Source organism: Tarenaya hassleriana, unplaced genomic scaffold (assembly GCF_000463585.1).
Source record: "Tarenaya hassleriana unplaced genomic scaffold, ASM46358v1 Cleome2, whole genome shotgun sequence".
In the NCBI taxonomy this organism is placed as follows: Eukaryota; Viridiplantae; Streptophyta; class Magnoliopsida; order Brassicales; family Cleomaceae; genus Tarenaya; species Tarenaya hassleriana.
In genome coordinates, this window is record NW_010965372.1 from 4863041 (window position 1) to 4872668 (window position 9628).

The following is a 9628-nucleotide window of genomic DNA, read 5'->3' on the forward strand; positions in this document are numbered from 1 at the left end:
AAATTTGTATAAACCAACTTCGATGCAAAATACGAAAATAATATAATTTACCAAAAAAATGAAAATAATATAAAATTGAAATGAAATGTATAAATTCGATCAGTAATGAATCTGTACGGATTTTCAGGGAAATAAGATATTTTTTCCCAAGAAAAAAAAATCAAAACAGGAAGGGGGAAGAAGAAACAAAGAGAGTGTTGCTTCAACCAGAAACCTCCTCCCTCAGCTGACAAAACTGGCTCCAGTTTTCTTCCCCGTTTTTCTTACGAGAAAATCAAGCAAACCCATAAAAAAAATAATTTATAAAAATCTCCGACAGAAACCAAGGAGGTGAAAAATCCAAGACAGGGAGGGCTTCCGGATAAATTCCGAGTTCCTCTGTCCCGCAAGGTCGAACCTTTCCACGGATTCAGAGCACACAAAGTTAGCTTCTTTGAATGCATTAGAGAGAGGGAGAGATGAAGATTCAGTGCAACGTGTGCGAGGCGGCGGAGGCGGCGGTGCTGTGTTGCGCGGACGAGGCGGCTCTGTGTTGGGGCTGCGACGAGAAGGTTCACGCCGCCAATAAACTCGCCGGAAAACACCAGAGGGTCCCTCTCTCCGCCGCCTCCTCCTCCATCCCCAAATGCGACATTTGCCAGGTCCCTTTCTCCTCTCCTCTCCTCTCCCGTTGCTCTTTGATGTGTTAGACCTCGCTTGATCAGTGTGGAAACTTCAAAAAAAAAAAATGGAAGTGTGATAAAATTTCAGTTTTTTTTTCCTGGTGGATCTACTAATAGTTCGGACAAGATCAGAATTTTGTAGTAGTTGCGGTTGGATTTTGGGTTATCTGTTCATTGAGATTGTCTTCCTCAGGATAAAGCACTTACATTTTCATCCAAAGTTGGATAGCTCAACATTATCAAAGTCTCCGCCTTTGGCTTCCACCGTTCCGGGAGAGTTTAGGTCATCTTTCTTGAACAAAAAGATCTGAAAATCGAATCTTTTTTCTCGGGTTTTCATGGGATATGATGGGTTTCGAGCTCCATTTGCTTAGGACAGCTTCCCTTCCTGTCGTGTTTTGGCTGCAGCATGCTTCTTAATTTCCTCTTCCATCTGGATGTACCAGGAAGCTTCCGGATTCTTCTTCTGCCTACAAGATCGAGCACTTCTTTGTAGGAAATGCGATGTTGCAATACATACAGCTAACGTCCACGTCTCCTCGCACCAGCGGTTTCTTCTCACCGGAATCAGAGTCGGTCTTGAATCTACAGACCCTGGTCCTTCCGTGGCGAAGTCACCATCTTCCGACAAGTCTACGGAAACAATGTCCTTACCGGTGTCTAGGGCTGAGCCGCAGAAGATGCAGCTGCTCTATGATCATTCCCACTAAAAGCATTAACCTGTACGGATTTCGCATCGGTTCACATTAAACGCTACGCTGCGTATGTAAACGAGAACGTGAATCGTATGGATCGGAAAAATCTTACCACCCAGTTCTTTAAACATGATTTACTGATTCGGTTGCTTTCTGATGCGCCTTCGAAGAGACTCAGAGCCTTCATAGCTTCATCTTCCGGCATGAACCTCACGATATCCTCCAAGTAGATGAATCTAAAGATCAAAAGATGAAAACTCAGACTGGATTCTTGGCAGTGAATTCCGATAACGAAGAAGAAAAACATTTACTTTGATCCGGGTTTCGAGACGTTACGAAAGATATTTCTTGCGGCGAGTTTCGCCTCTAATTCACTTCTGATCTGGTTTCCTTTATCGTCTGTTCAGCAGCAGCCGGAAGCATTCCTCAGTGGCAACTAGATGACATTCTCGGGCTAACCGACTTTAGCCAGAGCTACGACTATACCGACAATAACGGCTCTTCCAAGGTAAAGTTTGTATTTCTTGTATTATTAGCCTCGCTTTGGTTTAGATTCTAGATGCCACACACGAGAAGGAAAACGAGAACAGAATCTTTGTTTCTGAGTATACCGACAATAACGGATCTTCCATGCTTTGATCTTTCTCGCAGGCCGATACCAGCAGAAGAGGGGATTCAGACAGCTCGTCGATGATGAGATCAGCAGAGGAAGAAGACATGAAAGACAAAGAATGCCTTGGTGACGACGAAACATACGAGACTTCATGGGCAGTGCCTGAGATTCCGTCGCCGCCGACAGCATCAGGGCTGAACTGGCCGAAGCATCCACGCCGTCGTCACTCAGATGCGTCGGTGTTTGTTCCAGACATAACGACTTCAGCTGTTCAGACAGGTTTCTTCTGGGGTTTTCCGAGCAGGAGAGCCGGGAAACGCCGAAGACGGTTTTAGTTGGTTATTAGGTTTTCTCTGCAAGGCAGGCAGCGAAACCCATGTTTGGCCGTGGAAAAATGTGACCAAATTCTATCAGTAGATTGTGATGTTTACTCTGTCATGTCTTAGTGCAGTGACAGTGATTCTATTTGGACTCTTGTTTCTTTGCAACCTTAATAAAAAAGAGGGTTAAGCTTCATGTGCTGATTTCCTTCTGATTAGATTTGGTCTCATCCAGACAAAGTTTTAAGACGCTCAAGGTTCAACTCCGGCCGGTCGGAGCAGTCCAAGAGGGAGGAATACGGACGGAAACAGGCAAAGGAAGAGGAGGCATGGCTCGGACGTTGACGTCGAGAGGGTACAAGCGGTGGTCGATGTCCAATTCTCTGCAGATCTTAGTGAGCTCCTCGACGAGCTGAGAGCGTCTCGACCAGCGCTCGCCCATGTCCTGATGGTTCATCCGATGCGTCGGCCAAACCGCCATCCTGAAGCTGTTCAGCCCTTCCATCTCTTTGTATATTATCATCGGCGCTCCGTGCCACTGATCCTTTCTTCCATCGACGTAGCTTCATCCGTCGCACACGAATCATACAAACAGAAGATTATTTATCAGACGCGACTCATTGTATCGACCATATCGAAAAAAGGGATTTACGCGATTAAAAAATGATTGCGTCGGTACCGAACCCGCCTGCGGGTATTCGTTGCCCGAAATTCGGGAACCTGAACCCCCGCGAAGGTGAGCTTGGGTATATTGTGTCCGAGAACTCGAGCCAAGGGTTCCAGGTCAGGTTTCATCGGCCCGTTACCTGAAACCCCAGGTAAACCCGAGCCGGGGGAAATAGGAGGAGATGCGGTATGTGGCAACGACCGCAGGAGGGTAAGGGGCGAGGTGATCGGGCAAACGACGCGAGGGTCAAGGGGCTAGGATATTTTTGCAATTTCATTAAACCCGATCCGACCTGAGTCACCCTTCGGCCTTCGGTTACGCTCTATTTACTCTCTCTTTCGTCCCCTCGGCCGACCTGACACCTCCTCACCCTCCTCCACGAGTCCACAACTCCCTCGGCAAGCCAGATATCCACAGTTACCCAAAAACCACGAGTACCCAACCGACCCGAGCCCATTCCTAAACGTCTATACTTTTTAAAGACCGAGTTACCTCGTGATTCGTTGCTTCATCAGAGCGATCTTATCGGCAGGAGTGGAGATGTGAATGCTGAACTCAATTCCATCTCCCATGTCGGGGCTTCGGTAGTAGTTTCCTATAGACTTTGTCCACAAAAGACTGTTCGGATACACTACCTTCTGGTTATCGTATCTCAGGAAGACCGTTGTCAATATGTTCATCTCTTCCACCACCATCTGCCCCGTTTTTTTTTTCAACAAAAAAAAAAACCACTCAGTTATGTCCTGTCTGAAACTGTATACAACCAAAAACCACTCAGTGTTTTTACCTGAACGCCATCTATCTCGCACCGATCCCCGACATCGAAGGGGTGGATCACGAACAAGAAGATGATAGACTCGAACACCGTCTTGCACATGTTCCCGAATATGAACGCGACCAGCACCACCTGCGAGCTGACCAGCACGAGGAATTTGGTGATCCGTATCCTGAGGATCAGTAGCCAAATGACCACTACCACGATCCCGACGAGTATATCCACCATCTTGTGTAGCCTGTTCACTGCCGTTTTCGTGTCGTTTAGGGTCAGGGCTAGTGCCCTTCTCTCCCTAAAAGCATTAACCTGTACGGATTTCGCATCGGTTCACATTAAACGCTACGCTGCGTATGTAAACGAGAACGTGAATCGTATGGATCGGAAAAATCTTACCACCCAGTTCTTTAAACATGATTTACTGATTCGGTTGCTTTCTGATGCGCCTTCGAAGAGACTCAGAGCCTTCATAGCTTCATCTTCCGGCATGAACCTCACGATATCCTCCAAGTAGATGAATCTAAAGATCAAAAGATGAAAACTCAGACTGGATTCTTGGCAGTGAATTCCGATAACGAAGAAGAAAAACATTTACTTTGATCCGGGTTTCGAGACGTTACGAAAGATATTTCTTGCGGCGAGTTTCGCCTCTAATTCACTTCTGATCTGGTTTCCTTTATCGTCTTCTAGATTCGAGCCCTGTATCTGCTCGTCCAGTGTGGTAAGTGCTCCGTGCCGGATCATATTTATCAGTCTCTTCATTCTCCAGGCCGAAACGTTCTTAGGGTTCATCTTATGCAGGCTGTCAACCGTTATCGCCTTATTCTCTCCTTCCTTGGACAGTAACCGAGATACCAAGGGGCTTTTCCCGACTCTAGGGCTTTTCTGATTGCCCGAGAATTTCTTCTTCACCTCGTTAGCGATTCTCTCTTCTTCTTCCTCGTTCTTCTGGAGTTCGATCAGAGGAGGACCAGATAATGTCTCGATGACGTACTGAGTGAACAGAGATTCCTGGATTCTGTCAAAGTACGTGCTCAAGTGGAAAGACGAGGCGAGAACCTTAACCAACAGCGTTTTCACGAGCCATAAGACGAAACCGGTCAGTAGACAGAAAATGATTCTGGTCACGTACTGGGCCACCTCGCTGTTTGTCTCTCTCGCGACTTTCTTGCTGAACAAGAAATGCCACGCTAACAGGACAAGCCCTAACCAGAGAGAGTTCTCTACCGCTTTTCGGATTCCGTACACGAAGTACAGAACCCTCTTCCTCAACAGGAAGTTTCTCTCGACGAAGAACACGAGGATCCTAACGATCCAACCAGCCACCAGTCTGCCGCAAATCAACACCAGAGCCAACACTTCCCATTTCCACAGCTCTAACTTCCACAATTTCTTCTTCCGCAAGAAAGGAAACGCTAGTGAACAGACTAAGGCGGCTGTTATCAGAACCAAACTCACCCATTCAAGCAGAACCCAGAAACTCAGCTTCTCTTTCTTGTACTCTTCTGGTACATCCTCGTCTGAAAATGGGTCTTCTTCCTCTTCCTCTTCTCCCGGAGTTTTCGGTGTTCTCACAAAGAATCCGGATTTCAATAGACCCGATCTCGGGACCCGACCCGACTTCGTTTCCGCCGGATGCTGCGGCGGCGTTGGTGGGTCAAGAAGCCGAGACCTAGTCCTTGTCTTAAGCAAGTTGCTTGAAATTCTCTGAAACGACGCATTGGAACTACACTTCACGACCTCTCCGTCGTCGTTGGTGCTACTCCGACTGTTGCGTCTCCTCAGGGCATCGGAATCTTTTTTCGCCGTCGCCGACGCCGGAGACTCAGACACCGGAGTCAAGCCACGCGGCTGAAGCTCCGCCATGCCGAGGTCCATATCCAGCGAAAACTCGCCCGAAGCCTTCTGCTTGTGAAGGAACTGACCGATCAGCTTCGTCGGAGGATCCTCCGCTCCGCCGTTTCGGTTCAACCGGAAATCGAAACCCTCGTCTTGCTCCGCCGCGTCTCTTCCGCCGTCATCCGCCGCATTCCCACCGTTCCTCCAATTGCCATGCCCATCGGTCCAGAAATCGTAACTGCCGTCTCTCCAGATTCTTCCGACAGTACCCCCGGCGCCGCCATTGTTCCGCTCATCCTCACCGTCGATCTTCACGACAAAATCTCGACGGTCCGGCGAATCGACCGCCATCACGGCGAAGAAAGAGAACTCAATCCGAAGAAACTCGAAGTGGGTTTTGCTCTAGAGGACCAATCTTGGCCGAAAGACACGAAAAGGGAGAGTCTTTTCCGCGGTTACAGGGTGTTTGGTAACTGGGAAAGTAGAAGAGAAGACGTTTTGCTTTGTAGCATCTCTTGTGATTCTGGTGAGAGAAAAGGACAGGAAAAATGGAACATCGCCGCGTGTGCGCCTAAGAGTTAAACCCTCCCAACAAAAAGCACTTTGAAAATTGCAGAAACAGTGTTCTTCGTCGTCTCCCATCCCCATTTAAATCTCGCAAGTTCGAGAAGAAAACTCCGTCACGCATGGAGAGTTCCATATTCACTGTAAAGTTTTATATTCATAGCCAACTTTATAGGTAGGATTATCGTATACGATTTTCCCAAGTTATTTTTAGAAATCTACTCATGTAATTGAATTGCGGAAAATTATTTTTTTTTTTAAAAAAAAAAAAAAAAAAAAAGAGTCCACTCCACTCGCGTCGCTACGCTACTCATGGTGAGACGGTGGTTTGACCAAAAGAATATTTTTTTAAAATGTTTCCACGCGCTTGGGGAGAGCGTGGGACTCACGCATCCGTATTTGTATCGAAATTCGAACCACAGATTCGTACAAGTAACGCATCGTATACTTTTCAGTCCCCATCTCTCCATTTTCTCTAGTTGCTTCTATATCATGCCACGATATATCACCATAAATAATATACATTATTAGATGTTGGACCCGACATAATAATGACAATGGAGGAAGAAAACGGAAGACAACGGCAATACAGACAACAAGGAATATTGTTTACCAGTTATGGAGTTTGCGTTTGTTTATGTTTTTCATCCTCGTCCTCTCGTCTGTTTGCTTTCTCTTCGAGCTTCTTTAAGCAAGAGCTCCAGAAGCTTCTCGTACGCATCAATGGCGGCTTCCAACATATCAATAGCTTTACATTCATCTATATCAGCCACCATCATTACATTTTCTAGCTCCGCTTCCTCTTCTATCTCCCCTTTCAACATTTTACCATACAGCTCCATACCAATCACATTCTGAGTGGAAACCTCACGCGAGTTAACATCAGAACTTGCTTCACCACAGTAGCCATGGCGGCTGTTGCTTGTAACCGAGGTGATCAACATGTCGCTGATACTGCTTCCGTTAACGTTATCTCTGAAACCCGCCTTTCTTTCATCCGTTTCCGTGTCCCAAATGAACAAACTCCCGTCTTCAGCGGCGGAAACCATGGTTTTGCCGTCATCAGATATGGCAACTGACACAACCAGAGTCTTGTGTTTGCTGTTCAAATGGATCAGACAAGAACAATTCTCACCTGTGAGGTTTCTTTTCACTGACCATTTGTAGATTGATCCGTCTGAACCGGCAAAGTACATCAGTATCTTAGCCAAAATCACTACTGCAGCAGCCGCGCCAAGAATCTCGCATGGGAACTCTAGTGTCTGCAAAAGAGATCCATTGGATTGGCTGAAGATTTTGCAAGTACAATCAACTGAGCAAGAAATGATCATAGAGCTGTAACAAGCAATTGCAGTCACTGAACCATCATGAGCACATAACCTATTATTGACAATGTCAGTCCCATTCTTATCATCACCATCATTCCTGTCAGCGACAAGTTGAAAGATCGGGGTAACAACTATCTTCCCATCATCATATCCAGAAACGGGAACTGATCCGTCTTTGCTTATTCCAAAACAAGAGATGGGTTTGGTGTGAAAATGAACAGATCTGATTACGTCCCCTGATGGGATTTTCACCACATGGATTGCTCCAGAGAGTCCACCAGCAAAGACACAGGTTCCATCAGGGGAGGGAGTAAGAGGAGCAACTGGTTCAGGGACAGGGAGATCATGAAAAGGAGTGAGAGAGAACAAGTTGTACAAGTGGATAGATCCCGAAGCGGTGGTGGGTGAGACATGGGAGGCAGCAATGAAGGATTTACTGATGGCAGTGAGACCCCGACGGGGAGAACGGCTGCCAGAGAAATGTGCCAAGGGATGTCCTAAGGAGGTGGTATATGCTGTGATGGGTCCATCTGGGGAGCTGGTGAGGATGATCTCTTTGTGAGAATGTGAAAGTTTTTCGGGGAGGTTAGAAAGAAGCAAAATTTGGAGGGATAAAAGGAGATTTGAAAGGCGTTGAAAACTAGGGGGAAAGCATTTTGTTAGTTATAAGAATTTGGATGCTGCTGTATCCCAAAAGAGAAGAAAGTTGTTTATGGTATTTAATGGTTGTTAGAGCTGTGAAGATTCTCCCCCTTCGTCCTTTACCATAACACCTGACCCTCAGCCTCTTACAAGAGGCCATTACTGAGATTCCCCTTCTGGAAATTCTTTCACAAAGGAAAACCGAGGACCATTAGAACATCAAATTTGATAATAATCAATAAATTCCTAGTTTTCATATCACTAAAACCTCCCAGAAATCCCATCCTTTTTGACTTCTAACTGTGAATGAAAGCAAGCAAATAGTGTTTTTGCAAGTCCACTGAACAAATTTTGTAAAGGTAACACAACAAAGCATGCTACCTCAACAAGTCAAAATTTGTATCAAATGGCACCTTTCACCGTTGCAGGGTAGCCAGGCTAAATATCCTTTCTATGGTTGCTACACCATCGTATATAACACAGCATTGTAGCAGAAAATACCAAACAAGACAATGAAATAACAGTGGCTATGCACGTTTACAAGATAAAAACTCTACCTCGTTGATGTAGTAGGGCATCACTTGACCCAGTTCTGGAGTATAAATTGTCGCATCAAGATGGCCACAGCGCTTCACAAGCTTATGTTGATCACGTTGAACGTTGAGTATATCATTATTGAGCTGCAAATGGAATGATCACAAAAAGATGGTCTCATCACATAGGAGAAGGCAGAGGAATTCAGTACAGCCATATGAAAACATCGACTAGACAACCGTATCTTTGTTCTTCACCTGTCCAATTCCAACAACAAAAAAAGGTTCCGATATGAGAACCCAAAGTTTATCCTGAATGAGAAAACTTTCATACCAAAGTCAGCTACAAATCACTACTAGTGCAAGGGGACCTGCGAGATCGAGAAGAAGAAAATCCCGTGAACTTCGAGAATCTCGGAGGTGAAACGTATAAATTATTTGCCTAAGCGGATACCAAAGCCATGACTGCGTGCATAAGTTTATTGCCACATAACGCATGAGGCAAAGAAGCTCTCTGTACATCGATCATGTTCACGTGCTCTCCCTCCTTCAAGCCCCTCTCGGTCCTCTCCGATATCGGGAGCTGATAGAACTTCGCAACGCCGGGCGTACCGGGAGAAAACGCCACCGTTTTGATCCTCCCCAATGCTGCCGATCTTTGCGTCCTTCGGCAATGGATCGAGAGAAAGCGGATTGGACCCAGAATCCGGTTCCTACGACTCGATCCATTCTCTCAGAAGCTCGACATCCTCGATTTCTTTATTGCGCATCATCCTTGGGTCTTCTCATATTGACGAACAGGATTTGACGAAGAAAGTAAAATTAGGGTTTTAGCCGAAGAGATGTTCAAATTTCAGTAAGGGGGAAGGATTACAGTATATATATATATACACGATTTTGTGCTACGAAACTTTAGCATTAGTATGTTAAACAAGATTATTTGGTTATGGTAAAAATAAATAAATTCCTGCTAAACTATCTTCTATTCTAGGT

General features: G+C 45.8%; 3 protein-coding genes across 11 annotated transcripts; 1 reads left to right on the forward strand and 2 right to left on the reverse strand.

Moving 5' to 3' along the window:
* The first annotated feature begins 121 nt into the window (after positions 1 to 121).
* LOC104812305 (B-box zinc finger protein 22-like) lies at positions 122 to 2404 on the forward strand. Its single transcript, XM_010539395.2, is given in 5 exon segments — positions 122 to 641; positions 1109 to 1424; positions 1538 to 1558; positions 1768 to 1865; positions 2009 to 2404. Coding segments are annotated over 5 exon segments (915 nt in total). The 5' UTR covers positions 122 to 458; the 3' UTR covers positions 2306 to 2404.
* An 84-nt stretch (positions 2405 to 2488) lies between these two features.
* Positions 2489 to 6259, reverse strand: LOC104812304 (mechanosensitive ion channel protein 6-like). The gene is made up of 5 exons (XM_010539394.2): positions 4325 to 6259; positions 4126 to 4249; positions 3745 to 4038; positions 3450 to 3652; positions 2489 to 2853 (listed from the first exon to the last, which is right to left on the reverse strand). The coding sequence occupies exons 1-5, from the start codon at positions 5917 to 5919 to the stop codon at positions 2550 to 2552; spliced, it is 2520 nt and encodes an 839-aa protein (XP_010537696.1). The 5' UTR covers positions 5920 to 6259; the 3' UTR covers positions 2489 to 2549.
* A 356-nt stretch (positions 6260 to 6615) lies between these two features.
* On the reverse strand, positions 6616 to 9506 carry LOC104812306. 9 transcript variants are annotated; one of them, XM_010539397.2, is made up of 4 exons: positions 9156 to 9506; positions 8660 to 8782; positions 7268 to 7394; positions 6616 to 7162 (listed from the first exon to the last, which is right to left on the reverse strand). In XM_010539397.2, the coding sequence occupies exons 1-4, from the start codon at positions 9162 to 9164 to the stop codon at positions 6777 to 6779; spliced, it is 645 nt and encodes a 214-aa protein (XP_010537699.1). In that variant the 5' UTR covers positions 9165 to 9506; the 3' UTR covers positions 6616 to 6776. The 9 variants fall into 9 exon arrangements, with proteins under 9 accessions (XP_010537699.1, XP_010537709.1, XP_010537708.1 ...); XM_010539407.2 differs by adding an exon at positions 8970 to 9006 and having other exon boundaries at positions 6616 to 7394; positions 9156 to 9501; XM_010539406.2 differs by adding an exon at positions 8970 to 9006 and having other exon boundaries at positions 6616 to 7394; positions 9090 to 9501.
* Between the last annotated feature and the right edge of the window lie 122 nt (positions 9507 to 9628).

Coding starts and splice junctions, on each gene's coding strand:
- LOC104812304 (XM_010539394.2), bottom strand. CDS start 5,919: ATGGCGGTCGATTCGCCGGACCGTCGAGATTTTGTCGTGAAGATCGAC. Junction 3,653..3,744: donor GCGAGATAGATGGCGTTCAG/GTAAAAACACTG, acceptor AAAACGGGGCAG/ATGGTGGTGGAAGAGATGAA. Junction 2,854..3,449: donor ATGAAGCAACGAATCACGAG/GTAACTCGGTCT, acceptor CGACGGATGAAG/CTACGTCGATGGAAGAAAGG.
- LOC104812306 (XM_010539396.2), bottom strand. Junction 7,395..8,659: donor TGCCCTACTACATCAACGAG/GTAGAGTTTTTA, acceptor TCTCTTTTGCAG/ACACTAGAGTTCCCATGCGA.